The 18,451-nt window shown below is 41.6% G+C and overlaps 1 protein-coding gene across 5 annotated transcripts in view; it reads right to left on the bottom strand.

Annotated features, from left to right (window-relative positions):
• Nucleotides 1–6,491: 6,491 nt before the first annotated feature.
• Nucleotides 6,492–18,451, bottom strand: part of amd1 (adenosylmethionine decarboxylase 1) — a 63,058-nt gene continuing 51,098 nt past the window's right edge. For all 5 annotated transcript variants that reach the window (XM_068027316.1, XM_068027317.1, XM_068027318.1 and 2 more), the window contains 5 exons: nt 17,646–17,688; nt 16,904–17,048; nt 16,725–16,817; nt 14,621–14,776; nt 6,492–8,286 (listed from right to left, as the gene is read on the bottom strand). In XM_068027316.1, the coding sequence (XP_067883417.1) occupies nt 8,146–8,286; nt 14,621–14,776; nt 16,725–16,817; nt 16,904–17,048; nt 17,646–17,688 (578 nt within the window). In that variant the 3' untranslated portion in view covers nt 6,492–8,145. The remainder of the gene's footprint in view (nt 8,287–14,620; nt 14,777–16,724; nt 16,818–16,903; nt 17,049–17,645; nt 17,689–18,451) is intronic.

Genomic DNA, 18,451 nt, shown 5'->3' with positions numbered 1-18,451 from the left:
GGTGTAGGGGTTAACATATTGGCATGGATAGAAGATTGGCTAGCTAACTGGAAACAGTAGGCATAAAAGGGTCATTTTCTGGTTGGCAAGATGCAACAAGTGGTGTGCCACAGGAATCTGTGCTGGGGCCTCAACATTTTACAATTTATATAAATGACTTGGTTGAAGGGACAGATGGTATGGTTGCTAAATTTGCTGATGACACAAAGATAGGTGGGAAAGTAAGTTGTGAAGACAAAAGGAGACTACAAATGGATATAGATAGGTTAAGTGAATGGGTAAAGAATTGGCAAATGGAGTATACAGTGGAAAAATGTGAAATTGTCCATTTTGGCAGGAAGAATTAAAAAGCACATCACCTCAATGGTGAGAGATTGCAGAGGGATCTGGGTGTCCCAGTGCACGAATTGTAAAAGGTTAGTATGCAGGTACAGTACGTAATTAGGAAAGCTATTAGAATGTTATTGCTTATCCAGAGGGGAATTGAATGCAAAAGTAGGGAGGTTATGCTTCAGCTATACAGGGCATTGGTGAGACCACATCTGGAGTACTGTGTACAGTATTGGCCTCCTTATTTAAGGAAGGATGTAGATGCGTTAGAGGCATTTCAGGGGTTTAGTAGATTAATACCTGGAATGGGCGGGCTGTCTTATGAGGAAAGATTGGACAGGCTAGGCTTGTATCCACTGGAATTTAGAAGAGTAAGAGGCGATTTGATAGAAACATACGAGATCCTGAGAGGTCTTGACAGGGTGGATGTGGAAAAGGATGCTTCCTCTTGTGGGAGAATCTAGAACTCAGGGTCACTATTTAAAAATAAGGGGTCACCCATTTAAGTCAGATGAGGAGAAATTTTCTCTGAGGGTCATGAGTCTTTGGAACTCTTCCTCAAAAGACAGTGGAAGAGGAGTTTTTGAATATTTTTAAGGCAGAGGTAAACAGATTCTTGATGAGCAAAGGAGTGAAAGATTATCAGGGGTAGGCGGGAATGTGGAGTAATCAGTTCAGCCATGAACATATTGAATGGCAGAGCAGGCTTGAGGGGCCTGTTCCTGCTCTTAATTTGTACGTTTGCAAAAGCTGTATACTATTTAAATGGAGAGAGATTGCAGAATTCGGTTGTATAGAGGGATCTGGGTGTCCTGGTAAATGAATCACAAAAGGTTAGTATGCAGGTACAGCAAGTGATTCGGAAGGCAAATGGAATGTTAAAAGGAAGTTTTACTGCAGCTGTGCAGGACCTTGGTGAGACCACATCTGGAGCACTGTGTACAATTTTGGTTTTATTTGAAAAAGGATATAATTGAGTTAGCAGTTCAGAGAAGGTTCACTTGCCTAATTCTGGGGAATGAAGGGCTAAGAAAGGTTGAACAGGTTGGGCCTGTACCCATTGGAGTTCATAAGAATGAGAGGTGATCTTATTGACATGAGGTGGTCCTGAGGGAACTTGATAGAGTGGATACTAGGAGGTTTCCTCTTGTGGGGAGACGAACTCGGGGACAGAGTTTAAGAATAAGAGGTCTCCCTTTTAAGACAGAGATTAGGACACATTTTTCTCAGGAGATTGTTAGTCTGTGGAATTCTCTTTCTAGGAAGCAGTGGAGACTGGGTCATTGAATTTATTCAAGAGTGAGTTACATAAATTTTTGATAGACAAGGGAATCAAGGACTATGGGGGACAGACAGGAAAGTAAAGTGGAGACCACAACCAGATCAGCCATGATCTTATCAAATGGTGGAGCAGGCTTGAAGGACCAAATGGCCTCCTCCTGCTCCTAGGTCCTTAAAAAAAAAATGAATTCTTGGTTTTGTCACAAGAGGTGCAGAATATAGAAGTTGAGAGATAAGACTACTGTATTTGGAGTTACTGTGTGCAGCAATGGGCTTCAATCTATAGGAAGAAAATTCAAGCTTCAGGGAGGGTACTTGAGATTCACTCAGATGTGGTCTTGCATGTGCAAGTATATAAAGGAGGACTTGAAATACAAAGGTCTTTTTCATTACAATGCAGATTTTAGCAGGAAAAATGGTAATTATTTAAAAGCATGACCCTCTTGTTTACAGCCTCGTTGCTGACAGACTATTTTCCCATCTGACTTGACCCCCCAATCTCCTTCAGCTAAACATTGGAAAGACCCCCATTCTCTGCCACAAACTCCATACCCTTGTCAGGGTCCATTCCTTGCCTTAGCAACTGTCTCCATTTAAGGGCCATAAATGCAAGATAGCCATTTATAAATCCAGTAAGTAATTTATTTAGAGATACAGAACTGAAACAGGCCCTTCAGCCCGAGTCTGTGCCGACCAAGAACCACCCATTTATACTAACCCTACAGTAATCCCATATTCCCTACCACCTACCTACACTAGGGGCAATTTACAATGGCCAATTTACCAATCACCTAATTTGTATGAAACTTTACTCAGTGGTGAAAATGAAATTCACCACAGGAATGGTGGAGGTCATTAGCAGTAACTCATTTAAGTGGAAGCTAGATAGGAATTTTCCTCCACACAAGATCAGGGGGCAGGTTGTTCAACCTTGCCCGTCTAAGAGCGAAGTCCAAAATACGGAAAGTCCTCATCAGGGAACTCCTCTTTGCTGACGATGCTGCTTTAACATCTCACACTGAAGATTGCCTGCAGAGTCTAGACAGGTTTGTTGGTGCCTGCAATGAATTTGGCCTAACCATCAGCCTCAAGAAAACGATCATGGGGCAGGACGTCAGAAATGCTCCAACAATATTGGCGACCACGCTCTGGAAGTGGTTCAAGAGTTCACCTATCTAGGCTCAACTATCACCAGTAACCTGTCTCTAGATGCAGAAATCAACAAGCGCATGGGAAAGGCTTCCACTGCTATGTCCAGACTGGCCAAGAGACTGTGGGAAAATGGCGCACGGACACGGAACACAAAAGTCCGAGTGTATCAAGCCTGTCCCCTCAGTACCTTGCTCTATGGCAGCAAGGCCTGGACAACGTATGTCAGCCAAGAGCGACATCTCAATTCATTCCATCTTCGCTGCCTCCGGAGAATACTTGGCATCAGGTGGCAGGACTGTATCTCCAACACAGAAGTCCTCGAGGCGGCCAACATCCCCAGCTTATACAGAGTCAGCGGCGCTTGAGATTGCTTGGCCATGTGAGCCGCATGGAAGATGACAGGATCCCCAAAGACACATTGTACAGTGAGCTCGCCACTGGTATCAGACCCACCGGCCGTCCATGTCTCCGCTTTAAAAACGTCTGCAAACGCGACATGAAGTCCTGTGACATTGATCACAAGTCGTGGGAGTCAGTTGCCAGCGTTCGCCAGAGCTGGCGGGCAGCCATAAAGGCGGGCTAAAGTGTGGTGAGTCGAAGAGACTGAGCAGTTGGCAGGAAAAAAAAAAGACAGGCGCAAGGAGAGAGCCAACTGTGTAACAGCCCCGACAAACAAATTTTTCTGCAGCACCTGTGGAAGAGCCTGTCACTCCAGAATTGGCCTTTATAGCCACTCCAGGCACTGCTCCACACACCACTGACCACCTCCAGGCACTTACCTATTGTCTCTCGAGATAAGGAGGCCAAAGAAAAAAGAATGATAACTCCGAGAGAGTAAGGAAAAGGGGGTATATGTTGATGGGGTGAGGTGGAAGGAGGCTGGTGTGGAGCACAGATCTGTTCGATTGAATGGCAGGTTTCTCTTGATGTAAAACACCAGAGTGCGGGTCAAAATCAGCATGTACCTTGAGGAAAACCTGGCAGACAAGATTAATTTAAACTGATGGCTTTCTGCTAAAAGGAATAGTATGCGCAGTTAATTCCTAATGCACAGCAGAAAATACAAGAAAAAGTTTGACACTAATGAATTGTAGCAATTCTATAATCTAATCTAGGAATTCAGATGACAAACTATGAAGGACTGGTAGTTTGTCACAAAATGCACAAGTGTGCTAGCTCAGTGTTTTCTACAATCTGGCTTGAGTAGGGAGATAGTAACCTACTGTCAGACAAAAGGGAATCATGAATGAAACCTATCTATTGACTTTTCCCCATGAAACCACCTTTCTTGACTTTACAGTACCAGAATACTGTATGCTGAAACAGGCCACTCTCGGCTCCAATTAAATCTACTCTACATCTAGTGATGGGGATTGTGAGGGGCGGGGCAGGGGTGGGGCGATGAGAGTGTAAGTTAGCATATTGCTATGAAAAATGTTGGCTTTGCTTGCTTTAACAAACTACACTCGACACAAGTTCCTTCTATGCAAATCACTGGTTGCCTATCAAATGGATCTGTGTGGCAAGCAACTATGATCACACCACATGAGGATTTCCATAGTGAGCAGTGGGTGCAGTTTCTCCAAAAGTTCAACAAGCTGTATTTTGTTCAGTGGCAACTGGGACTTCAGTTTTCTGCTTGAGCAGTTATTGCTTTGATAAGTTAGCTGTACAGAAGTTAACAGTGACATGGCACTAACTTCCACATTCCCCAGGGTTAAAATTTAAATGACATTATCCACGCAAGCCCCACTGTTTGTAAGAGGTAGATCAAAGTCCAAGATGAAACAATTTATATGCACAATGACATTAAAGAAAAAAGACCTTTAAAAGGTAGTTACGTTTCAACGGAAATACTTTTTAAAATGATAGGAGAGTTGTTGGAAAGACTGCATCATTAACTGAATCTGTTGGCATTGCCCACTATATAAAGGCAGAAAACCTTGCTTTCCTATTTGAACCCTGTGGCATGATGTTGCACAAGTAACACAAACTAAGATAGCAGACAAATTTTCAGCCACTTGATCTTTTCAGAGATGAGATGCATGAAACTAATTTTGAATTGGTGCTAAAAGTCCAATCCATATCCTGTAACATTGTAAATTGTAAGATGTGCTGAAACCTCAGGCGTCACAGGAATAACTTGGCTTTGGGCTGAAAGCTTAAAAATCACATAAAACAAGCTTAAATTCAAGTCTACATGAATTTGTACAGAGAAAGCTTAAGAACCCACTGTGGTGTCAAAGGCAGAATGAATAATAGCCTCTTGCAGGCAGCTTCCATGAATCCCAACACCAAGTGATAACTCAATGTTTCCCATCCCTAGCATTAAAATGCAAGGTGGCTGGTCTGCAGTTCTTCCAAAAAGTCCAAACTATATAGGAGATTAACAAAGCAGGGTAACTAAGCCAGTAGAGGTTTATGCTTCTGAATGTAGGACGATACTATATCTCTGCAAATCAACCTGTCTGAAATTCCTGCCAAACACCTCCTCCCAGATAGCTCAGGCATCCAGATCTGACTGTGCTGCAAAATGCATGTCAACAAAATCTGTACATGACAAGTACTGCACAGAAATTACTCCTGCTTTATCAACCAAGCTGCCAGGCATTCTTATCCAGGGTACCTAAATACTGGGGTATGGCAAACTGTTGTTTTGGAAGCTTCAAAGGGCAAAAAGCATTAAGTCAGCCTTTCCCTTCTACACATGTAAACTTCAAGACCATGGAATTTGGACAATGAAATGGTTGAATGACTTCTAGGTTTTCCACTTTGACGTAGGATGATGAGGGGTCATCTCCAAAAATAGACATGACCTCTCAGCAACACAGGACAGCCACTGAATGTACAGGGAAGATTACAACCACCAAAGGATACCTAAAAAGTCTGTGTAATTGATAATTCCAAACAAAATCGCAATAATTAAGACAAGACACAGGAATGCAACATGTTTATGCAGGTGAACAAATCTATCTCTACCCCTTAAAAGGGACTGCATCCTAGTATTAAGACTGATTCTTCACATTGCCAAAAGATTATAAGGACTGCACACTGCTTTGTGCGCCACATTATTCAAGACATTTAGTGCACAGCATACCAAAGAAATTAGTTATCAAAACTGGAGGCAGCAAATGGAGGGTTGAGAGCGTCAGAATCCTTCATTCGAGAATTCAGTAACATCTCCAAAAATAAAGTTTCTGTACAATCAATAGTGTAATCATTACAATGTGCAGAGTTTCAGGCCTCTGCTAAAAAGTAGACTGTAAAAGTTAATCAACCTCCTACTACAAAAACGATGAAAGTAACGTCTCCAATTCTTTGCTGCAGGTAGAAAAGATCAGTGGCATTTTTAATGGCATCCCATTGGAGATGTTTAGATTACAATGCAGTTGGACTTGCAGTAAAACAAGTTAATCTTCTGTAAAATACCCTTAAGAAATCTTTCTGGGTGTGTTTGAAAAATTACACCCAGCTCAATCATTCCAAAGGAATGCTCATCATTGTTTAGATTTGCTCCCTTTTAGCAATGATAAATTTAAATATTCTACATTCCAACCACCATCACATTAACTGGTCTGCCGACTGACCTGTGCATATCCAAAATGTTTGTTTCAATTTCACATTTACCATAAGGTCACAGATCGACATGGAGTGTGGTGTGATGCAGCTGTGTTGAGAAAAATACTGAACAGGTAATGGTCAAAGCAGAAATGGATGAAATTAACAGATTTCATGAATCTTAATTTTATTGAAGCATCTTGTAGTACAGATAAAAGATTTCAGAACTTGAATTAAAATATTTTAAACAACTTGGCATAAAAGTTTAATGGCGCCAAAATTTCCCCTTAATTGGTACAATTAAAAGCAGCAAATATCCTCATCTTTCACAGTAAAGGCTGCTAATCATTACTCAAATTACATTTTTCAGAAATAGCACAACTGTTTCAGCTGACTGCGGTAGGTATACAACAGATCAATCCATTCTAAAATGGAATATAACCATTTGATAATTGAGGACTTGTGGATGTGCTCACAACCTCAAGATTATACTATTTTTTTTCATTTAAAAAAATGATTGGTCCACAAAAGAGCTCACAGCCTTTATGGATTATTTTTCAATGCCTTAGTAAACCACAGCAATTAAATTTTAGCTTTTAAACTGGAACTTCACCAATTAACAAAAATGTGGCAAATATACCAACCACTTAACAACCAGACGTTTTAAAGATTCTAAACAGTTCTAAGCAAACCGAAGTGACACTGTTCAAACATGAACAAATGCCACATCATGTTCCCATGTATGTTTATTCAAGTTCAGAAGAACTGCAAGCTATAACAAGCAAGCCCAAATCTCCAGAAAATCAGTAGCAGCTAGCCAAAACCATCTTATTTTGATTTTCAGCACCTATAATTATACCACATTTTACTCTGATTATGCCTTGTTGCCATGTCTGTTTCTATCTGTGCCCATACTACCTGTACGTGTTCCCAGCAATATATTAACAGATTAGTTGTACCAAGTGATACAGCAAAAAATAGAAATGGTGTCATGGGATTGTTCTCAATATCTGGATAAAGGTAATTACTACTTAAAACAAAAATTACAAATGAACTATTAGAATTTATACTCTGCCTGTTCACCTTTAAAAGGGAAATTCATACAAAAAGATTTGGGGTGATCCCTGGCATGCTTAAACTAGGATGTTCAACAATCTTTTCAGCCAATTAATGCTTTTATCAATCAATTCATATGGAATGTGTCAAATTTTGTCTGCTTGAATCAAACTAGTTTTGGTAGAGAGATAAAATTATACAAGAATCTTAACACATAACTACCAGCCATATTAAGAGTTTGATCAAACTCCTGACAAGCCACCCCAGTGCAGTCTGAGCATCTGGGGAGTTGATCCAAACCATGAAACAAAGAACACTATTCTTTAAGGACATTTGACTGAAAGGAAACAAGTGAACAAACTGCTCTAAACATGCCAGGGCTCACACCTAATGAGGACGAAAACCTTGTCTGTGGAGAATTTTTGGCGTCACCTGTAGAAAACCTACAGACCGTACATTTCTAACTTTGCAAGTGTTATATAACTGTAAACAATAAGCACTGAACTGTTCTACATGCACTTCAATATCACAGCAAGAATGGCCTAGCATAACTAAACAGAGAAAAGAGCATTCATGCAAGATATCCAACTCTTTGTTACAAGAACGGTTACATTTCAAACTTGACACAATTCTATTATGGTTACATATAGGGCCGACAAAATTGATAAAATGGTGGCAGTGTGAAATTTGGCCCTTGCTACCCTGAACTAGAGAATGGCCACCATTTACCTTGCACATTTTCTTTTTACGTTTTTTCATCTTTGCTATTCAACTCTGCTGTCTCTGACAATTCTTAACATAACTAGAAAAGACAAAACTGTAATCATTGAACTGGGCACACTGGCGATCGAGGCGCTTGAATCCTTCAATTTTCTGGGGAGAAGAAAATGAACTGCGACATTTGGAGTTCTGCAATCAAACAAAAAGGGTATAAACTTCAATTAACCCAAAACTGGTTCAACAGACGTTGAGTAAAAGTTCAATTGAAAAGAACACAAAATAAAAGTTGCAACTACAAAGCATTTGAACAGTTACAAAAAAATGGATCAGCCTTGGAATGATAAATTGAGGACTTGGGATTTTTAAGAATTCGTTCATGGTATGTAGGCAGCATTGGCAAGGCCAGCCTGAAGGGGTGGCAGAGGCAGGAACCCTCACATTTATGTAGTATTTAGATGAGCATTTGAAATGCCATAGCTTACAAGGCTACAGGCCATGTGCTGGAAAATGGGATTAGAATAGATAGGTGCTTGATGGCCAGCACAGACACGATGGGCCGAAGGCCTGTTTCTGTGCTGTATAACTGACTATTTCTTGCCCATTTCTAATTGCTCTAGAGAAGGCAGTCGTGAGCAGTCTTCTTCAACCCCTGCAGTTTATCTGGTGTAGGTACACCCACAGTGTTAAGACTGAGATGGAGACATGTTTTTCTCTGAGGGTGGTTAGTCTGTGGAATTCTCTTCCCCAGAGAGCAGTGAAGGCTGGGCCATTGAATTTATTCAAGGCTGAGTTACATAGATTTTTGATAGACAAGGGAGTCAAGGGTTATGGAGGACAGAGAGGAAAGTGGAGTTGAAACCACAACCATATCAGCCATGATCTTATCGAATGGTGGAGCAGGCTCGAAGGGCTGAATGGCCTATTCCTGCTCCTAGATCCTATGTTAGGAAAGGAATTCCAGGGATTTGACCCAGTGACAGTGAAGGAACAGTGATATAGTTCCAAGTCAGGATGGTGTGCAACTTGGACAGGAACGTGCAGGTGGTAGTGTTCCCATGTGTCTGCTGTCCTTGTCCTTCTAGGTGGTAGAAGTCACAGGTTTGGAAGATGCTGAAGTAGTCTTGGCGAGTTGCTATAGTGCATCTTGTAGATGGTACACACTGCTGCCACTGAGTCAGTGGTGAAGGGAATGAACAATTAAGGTGCCAACAAGCAGGCTGCTGTGTCTTGGAGAGTGAAGAGCTGTTTGAGTGTTGTTGGAGCTGCAAGTGGAGGGTATTCCCATTACACTCCTGACTTGTGCCTTGTAGTTGCAGCACAAGCTTTTGGGAGTCAGGTGGTGAGTTACATGTCGCAGGATTCCCAGCCTCTGACCTGCTCTTGTAGCTACAGTATTTAAGCAGCTGGTCCTGTTAAATATCTGGTCAACCGTGACCCCAAGGATGTTGATGGTGGGGAATTCAGCGATGGCAATGCCATTGAATGTCAAGGCGAGATATTGTTGGAGATGGTCATTGCCTGGCACTTATATGGATCGAATGTTACTTGCCATTTATCAGCCCAAGCCTGAAAGCTATTGTCCAGGTCTTGCTGCATGCAGGTACAGACTGCTTCATTAACTGAGGAGTTGCGAATGGAACTGAACACAGTGCAGTGAACTTCCCCACTTCTGACCTTATGATGGGGATGGGGAGGGGGAGAAGATCATTGATGAAGCAACTAAGATGGTTGGGCCAAGGACACTACCCTGAGGAACTCCTGCAGTGATGTCCTGGAGCTGAGATGATTGACCAACAACCATAATCATTTTCCTTTGTGCAAGGTATGACTCTAGATTAGTGGAGATTTCCCCCTCACCCACCCCGATTCTCATTGACGTCAATTTTGCCAGGGTTCCTTGAAGTCAAGAGTGGTTACTCTGACCTCACCTCGAAGATTCAGCTCTTTTGCCTGTTTGGACCAAGGCTGTAACGAAGTTGCTGCTGAGTTAAGGCTGCTGTTAATGACTCCTTCCATCACTTTGCTGATGATTGAGGGTAAACATATGGGCTAGACTGCATTTGTCCTGCTTTTTGTGGACAATTTTCCACATTGCCAGTTAGATGCCAGTGTTGGAGCTCTGCTGGAACAGCTTGGCTCAGGGCTTGGCAAGCTCTGGAGCACAAGTCTTCAGTACTACAGGGATGTTGTCAGGACTCGGCCTTTGCTGTATTCAGCGCCTTCAGCTGTTTCTTGATATCACGGAGCGAATCGAATTGGCTGAAGACTGGCACTTGCGATGCTGGGGACCTCAGGAGGAGGCAGAGATGGATCATTTGCTCAGCATTTCACACTGAAGATTGTTTCAAATGCTTCAGCCTTGTTTTTTGCACTAACGATGCTGGGCTCCCCCATCATTGAGGATGGTGAAGTTTACGAAGCCTCCTTTTCCAGTTAGTCGTTTAATTGACCACCACCATTCACAACTGCATATGGCAGGACTGCAGGGCTTTGAACTGATCCACTGGTTGTGGGATCACTTTGCTGTCTATCGCATGCTGCCTGTGCTGTTTAGCAAGCACGCAGTGTTGTACTGGAGCGTCACCAGGTTGTCACCTCATTTTTAGGTATGCCTGGTGCTGATCCTGGCATGCTCTCCTGCGCTCCTTATTGAACTAGGGTTGATCACCCAGCTTGATGGCGATGATAGAGTGGGGATATGCTGGGTCATGAGGTTACAGATTGTGGTTGAATACAATTCTGCTCCGGATGGCCCACAGCGCCTCATGGATGCCCAATTTTGAGCTCCTAGATCTGTTCTGAGTCTATCCCATTTAGCCACACATGATGGAGCATGTCCTCAGTGCAAAGACAGGACTTAATCTCCAGAAGGACTGTGCAGTGGTCACTCTTATCAATAGTCACGGACAGATGTATTTATGCATCTGAAGGGTCACTGACCTGAAACATTAACTCTGCTTCTCTCTCCACAGATGCTGCCAGACCTGCTGAGTATTTCCAGCATTTCATGTTTTTATTTCAGATTTACAGCATTTGCAGTATTTTGCTTTCATTATTATGCATTTGTGACAGGTAGATTTGAAAGGATGAGATCAAACAGATTTTTCCCTCGTGTCAGTTCTCACTACCTGCTTCAGGCCCAGACTGGCAGATACGTCCTTCAGGACTCGGCCAGCTGTGTCAGTAGTGGTGTTAATGGGCCACTCTTGGTGATAGGAATTAAAGTCCCCCACCCAGAATAAATTCTGTGCCACTGCTACTCTCGGTGCTTCTTAGGAGCTTACAGGCAGAAAAGGAAAGCTTATGCTCGACAGAGAACTTAATACTACGGAAAGCTGAGACAAGGATAGAAAGTGGAGGGGTGAAATCAAAAAGGAAATTAGGAAAGCAAAGCGAGGGCAAAGAATATTGGCAAGCAAAATCAAGATGAACCCAAAGATGTTTTAGCAGTATGTTAAGAGTAAGAGGATAACTAAGAATAGGGCCCCAAAAGAACAAGAGACCAGAAAAGATGCATGGGGCGGAAGATGTTGGTACTGTTCTTAATGAATACTTTGCGTCTGTCTTCACAAAAAAAAGGGGGGACATAGGGAGAGGGGAAGCCCATGCCGGATGAAATGTACCCCAGGCTATTAAAAGCAGAAAGAGGGGAAATAGCTGAAGGTCTGACCATTATTTTCCAGTCCTCACTGGAACATGTGTGGTGCCAGAGGATTAACTTTGTACCTCTGTTTAAAAAGGGAGTGAGGAATAGACCAAATAATTACAGGCCAGTCTAACCTGAAAAGTGAGCAAATTATCAGAATCTATTCTGAGACACAGGACAAACTGTCACTTAGAAAGGCATGGATTAATCAAGGATAGTCAGCATGGATGTTAAGGGAAGATCTTGTGTGACCAACTTGTTGAATGTTTTGAAGTAGTAACAAGGAAGATAGATGAGGGTAGAGCAGTTGATGCGTTCTACATGGATTTTTAGCAAGGCTTTTGACAGGGTCACACATGGCAGACTGGTTAAACAAATAAAATCCCATGGGATCCAGGGAAATGCAGCAAGGTGGAGCCAAAAATGGCTCAGTGACAGGAAACAAAGGGTAATTGTTGGGTGTTTTGCAACTGCAGGACTGTTTCTAGTGGCGTTCCACAGGGCTCAGTACTGAGTCCCCTGCTTTTTGTGCTTTATATTAACGATTTGGACATTAATACAGGGTGGGGGGGGGCATGATCTAGAAGTTTGGTGACGACACAAAAATTGGCCGTGTGGTAGATAGCGAGGAAGATAGCTGTAGGCTGCAGGAAGATATTGATGGTCTGGTCAGATGGGCAGCAAAGTTGCAAATGGAATTCAACCTGGAGAGGTGTGATGTGTTGTATTTGGGGAGGTCAAACAAGGCAAAGAAATACACAATGGGAAAATACTGAGGTGTACAGGAAGTGAGGGACCTTGGAGTGAATGTGCACAGATCCCTGAAGGTAGCAGGACAGGTCAATAAGGTGGTTAAGGAGGCATATGGAATCCTTTCCTTTATTAGCCGTGGTATAGAATATAAGAGCAGGGAGGTTATGCTGGAACTGTATAAATCATTGGTTAGGCCACAACTTGAGTTCTGATCACCTCATTGCAGAAAGGATGTAATTGCACTAGAGAGGGTACAGAGGATATTTATGAGGATGTTGCCAGGACTGGAAAAATGCAGCTATGAGGAAAGATTGGATAGGCTGGGGTTGTTCTCCTTGGAACAGAGAAGGCTGAGGGGGGGGGGGGGGGGGGGGGGAGATCTGATTTAAATGTACAAAATTTTGAGGGTCCAGGACAGAATGGAGGTGAAGGGCCTATTTACCTTAGACAGATCAGTGACTAGGGGGTGCAGATTTAATGATTGATAGAAAGCTTAGAGGGGAGATAAGGAAAAGTTTTTTTACCTGGGGGAAGCTGAGGGGGTGTCTGGAAGTAACTGCTTGAAAAGGTAGTTGAAGCAGAAACCCTCAACTCATTCTAAAGAAATCTGGATATGCACCTCAAGTGCCAGAATCTGCAGGGCTATGGACCAAACGCTAGAAGGTGGGTGGAACGCTTTTAGGCCGACACAGACATGATGGGCCAAATGGTCTCTGTGTTGTAACCTTTCTATGATTCTTCCAAATGTGGTCAACCTGGATGAGTACCAATTTATCAGTTGAGGGAGCTAGGTAGTAATCATCAGGAGGTTTCCTTGCCTATGTTTGATGATGCTATGAGACTTCATGAAGTCACAGTGGAGGACTCCCTGAGATGCTCTCTCCTGACTGTATTCTCCTGATCCACCACCTCTGATGTGTCTGTCTTGCCAATGAGACAAGACATACCCTGGGATGCTGGAATATCGGCTGTAAGGTATGATTTTGAGTATGACTGTCAGCTTGTTGCTTGATTAGTCTGGGGAACAGCACTTCCAATTTTGACACAAGTCCCTAGATGTTAGTGCAGAGGACTTTGCAGGGTCAACTGGGCAGGGTGCCATTGTTGTGTCCTGTTTTCTAGGTCGATGCCAGGTGGTACATCCGGATTTATTCTCAATTAACTTTTTCATAACAGTTTGTTGCAACAGAGTGGTTTGCTAGGCCATTTCAGAGGTAAGTTAAGAGTGAATCACACTTCTGTAGGTCTGGAGTCACATGTAGGCCAAGCCAGGTTAAGAATGGCAGATTTCCTTCCCTAATGAACATTAATTAAGGAGATGGGGTTTTGTGACAATCCGGTAGTTTTGTGGTCATCCATACGGAGATAGTTTTAATTCCAAATTTATTTAATTGAATTTAAATTCCCTCAGCTGCCATGGTGGGATTTGAACTCATCTCTGAAGCATTAGTCCAGGTGTCTGAATTACTGGGCCAATAAAACATGATGCTACCATTCCCAGGAAATTTTGAACTTGGAGCTTAAAAGTTCTGAATTATTCTCCAACTTAGATTTTTGTAGGAAGCAATGTTTGGAAGTATCACTGCCGGGGCTTTGTTTTAAAAAAAAAATCCATCATTCTTGGAATATGGGCGTCACTGGGAAGGTCAGCATTTCATGCCCCTGTCTCGTTTGCCTGTTGTAGCAATGCATACAATTGAGTGGCTTGCGAGGCTACTTCAGAAAGCAGTGAGGAGATACCACATTGGTGTGAAACTGTCATAGGCCAGACGGAGTAAGGACATTCCTTCCCTGAAGGACATTAGTGAACTAGTTGGTTTTTTTTTCAGCAGACAGCTTCATGGTCACTTTTACTGATACCAGCTTTTTATTTCCAGATTAAAAAATCAGTTTGAAATTTCGGATTCTCAAACTGCCATGGTATGATAAGAACTTGCATGGTCTGGACTGAAGGCCTAGTAACAACCATGACATGACCACATTCCCAATTTACTTCTCAAAAGATCATCTACCTGAAACATTAACTGCTTCTCTCGCCACCGATGCTGCTACAGAGTATTCCCAGCATCTGCAGCAGTTTGCTTTTGTACAAACTTTGCTTTACAGAAAGACCTAGAATCTCACCTGGTTAACAAAAAGGGTTGTGACAAATTTCCCTGGCTTGAAGACATCTACAACTTTTTTGATCAGATCATCGTAAGAAGTCTGGGCCAGGTTAGTCTCAAAACTAACATAGGAGAAGTCTGGCTCTGGGGTGATGTGAATTGTCCAGTAAGTTCCCTAAAAAGAAAAAGCATTTAATGACTTGTTTTATTCAGTTATAAGCTGTTTTAATAGTTCCGTAAGTGAGATTCCAGAGCTAAATATTTCTACCTTTTCAATACATATCAGTATGTGTTATTTAGATCAGTGGATTTGATACACAACTGCCTCGTGGAATTTAAGACTGGTTCTTGTGGGGCATTGGGAGAACTGATTTTATTACAGTTTTCAATAATTCACTGTACCCCAAACCAAATATCCTCGACTTTCTTTCAGGAATTTAAGATTTCAAATGCCTATATCTTGAGATACAACTGCTCACATCATATGGAAAATATTAAAAGATTCAATTTAGGCACATCTGATAAGTTGGCAGCATTTTCAAAGAACTATGCAGACATTTAATTGTGGAACTCAAAACAGGTTTCAGCACAGATGTCCAGAGGCCATTTCTCGAGATTCGGGGGAGGAACAGCAGTGAAGAAATAAGGAGCAGTTACATAAAAAGGGACGCTGAGATACTAGGAAAAGTCCAGGTAATCCCAGAGGAAAATTTGTTTAAAGCACCTGTCCTGTAGTTTCAAAGGGAATGATCCTTTACTGTAAATAAAAAAACCTCAATTCTGATACTATACTCAAAGACATAACCACAACTGTTCAGAGCACTGTACATTGCAACCAAGTATGATTTTAGTATTCAGGGCAGGTACAATCTAGGAGCGAGTGGAGCATTTTGTAATTTTACCATCCACAAGATCAGAAGACATACTGGACTAAGATGTGAATGCTCATTTACTTAGAAGTTAATTAAAGCATCACCTCACATCCAAAAAAATTAAAAGGGGCTTCCTTTGTAATATACTCTTTGCTCATGAGGCATGATAATCCTCAAATTATTGATGGTGATTCTTCAACTTTTTCAGGTCACAATCCCAGATATTAACAACTTGCATTGTATTTTTTAAAGCAGCAAAACATTCCAAAATGAGAAGTTTTCATTCAAAAATGGTAGTGACAAGTACGTAAACCTTGAACAAATTATACTGTCCATCTAAAAGCAGCCTCAGCTCGCTTCATTCACGAGTATGAAAAGGCTACTTTATTTACAGATACACATAACTGTTATTGATCTTTACTGAAACCATTTTTCTTAATCAATGGACAGACATCAACACTCATTTTCATTAGTTTATGATGTTGCCAGTTCAAAAGATCTGGTGCCTATACAATAAACTAAGGCAACAATCTCAAGACCTGTCAATCTCCACTTTGTCTTTAGCAGGAAAGTACACACAATAGCCACCTGGCGAGGACAGGATCCCCGATTTGTCCCTTGCAAGATGACTGTTGCCTTCACTTGCACCTGACACACAGCTCAGACAGAGAACTGAATATGGAATTGAGCACAGGATGTAGTACATTAACTGTCACTGCACATTAAACCAAAGTAAAATTTTGTAATACTGGTCACTTTTGCCTCATTTCAATTTCTTTGCTCTCCCTTCACCAAAGAGGAACAGATAAGCTTCAGCCAATGTCACTTTTGGTCCACCTGAGGTAACCCTGGGTGACTTTGAACTTTTCATACGTGCCGTCCAACACAAGGCCTATTATTCCACATTGATTAGATCCAGATGTGTGAGCTCACATTTTTGTTACTTTGGATGAATCTACATGATTTTTTAACTGAATGAAAAGCAGACATTTTTAATTCTCCATTCCTTCTCCAGCTATACAAATTACTAATCCTGAGTGCACAACAAATTCAGCAGGAATGTCACCACTCAGGTTTGCTCAAATACCTCCTAGCAGACTGATTATTCAAGAGTACTGCTGATTGGAGACAATCTTTGCCAGCTGTGCCCCAACAAAAGGACAAGACCAGCATCTTTGTTGTGTATTGGGGGGTGGGGGAAAAAGAGAAAGAGGAAAAAAAACAATGGTTAAAAACAGGCCATAAACTTACATCCACTTTCATTCCATTCATTGAATAGCCACAAGGATCGAACAATGTGGCGTCAATGACTGAACCTGGTATCAGGTCACGAATTCCACTCATCTAAAAAAAAAAAAGACATGTTTAAGACTCCATAGTTTAAAAAAAACTCAATTCTTTTTACTTTACAAAGTTGATTTAGTACATACTCGAGTGACATCATTTACAGTAACACCATCTTTCATGAAGAACTGGTCCATGACAGCTGGATCAAGCTCGCTCATCAGAACCTCAAGTGTCTGATCTGGCTGTTTGATCCCACTATCCTCTGACATATCCAGAGTGTAAAGATACCTGGATCAAACATAAATCACAATATTGGCATGAACTTTCAAACTTAATATTTCACAATTAAGCAAATTGCATACTGCACTTCAAACAGCACTCAATAATTAACAAAAACAAAGTGCTAGAAACACAGTTTTCATTTCAGATTTTTCCAGCATCCACAGTATTTTCCTTTTATTTTAGAACTCAATCATTAAGCTACCATTTAGACCAAAACAACTGTTAAGATTTGCAAGGAGCAGAATTAAGAGTGACTGTGACTAAGGTCTAGTTGTTAGTAGCAGATTGATTTCTAACAGCAAGTCTGAAAAATAAAGTCGAACACTGAAGTACAACAAAAATGAGTACCAGCCTGGGGTTCTGAAGAAAGGTCACAGACCTGAAATGTTAGCTCTGCTTCTTGCTCCACAGACGCTGCCAGCTCAGGACTAAAAGAGCTTGCAACGTCATCGAAGTTATTACTGTTTTTTTCCTTTGGTCTGATAACATTTCCCAAAGCTTCTCAAACAATTGCGGTAAAAAGTAAAAATAGAAGTATTGCAAGTTAACTGGACACCACGTTCATAAGAAATTTACAAAAACTTGAATCCGATTTCATCTTACCAGCAATCAGAATTCATACGTCCCATGCAATAGGCCGCCCCATCTGTAATTGCAAATATTTATTCAATACGAGACTATTTTACGACAATAATCTAACTTCAAAAATACGCAAACTACTTTGCTGAGTGCAAAAACTATAGGGCAATAGTTGGGGATTTCAGCTACCCCAATATCAACTGGGATACAAACAGCCAGCATGTAACAAGCCCAACGAGAGGGGGCGCAATTCTAGACTTAGTCTTCAGAAATGAAGCTGGGCAAGTGGAGGAAGCAACAGTGGATGACCATTTTGGAGATAGTGACCATAATACAGTAAGTTTTAGAATAATCATGGAAAAGGACAAAGATTTTAAGAAACTGAGGTGACCTGGTGAAAGTGGACTGGATACAGCTATTTGAAGGAAAATCAGTGCCTCCCAGTGGGAGGCATTCAAAAGCGAGATACTACAGGCACAGTGTAGGCATGTCACCACAAAGATGAAGGGTGGTACTGGCAAGTCTAGAGCCCCCTAGTTACCTAGAAGCTTACAGGGCAAGATAAAACAGAAAAAGAAAGCTTATGACAATCACAAAAATTTTAATACTTTAGAAAGCCTAGAGGAGTATAGAAAGTGCAGGGGTGAAGTAAAAAAGGAAATTAGAAAAGCAAAGAGAGGACAAGAAAAATTATTGGCAGGTAAAATCAAGGAAAACCCAAGATGTTTTATCAGTACATTGAGAGCAAGAGGATAACTAAGGAAAGGGTAGGGCCTATTAGAGATGTACAAGGGAACTTATGCGTGGGTGCAGAAGATGTGGGCAGGGTT

The sequence above is a fragment of the Heterodontus francisci genome, chromosome 3, assembly GCF_036365525.1.
Source record: "Heterodontus francisci isolate sHetFra1 chromosome 3, sHetFra1.hap1, whole genome shotgun sequence".
Taxonomy (NCBI): Eukaryota; Metazoa; Chordata; class Chondrichthyes; order Heterodontiformes; family Heterodontidae; genus Heterodontus; species Heterodontus francisci.
Note: the sequence above shows the minus strand (reverse complement) of the source record. Positions and strands in the feature narration are given on the sequence as shown.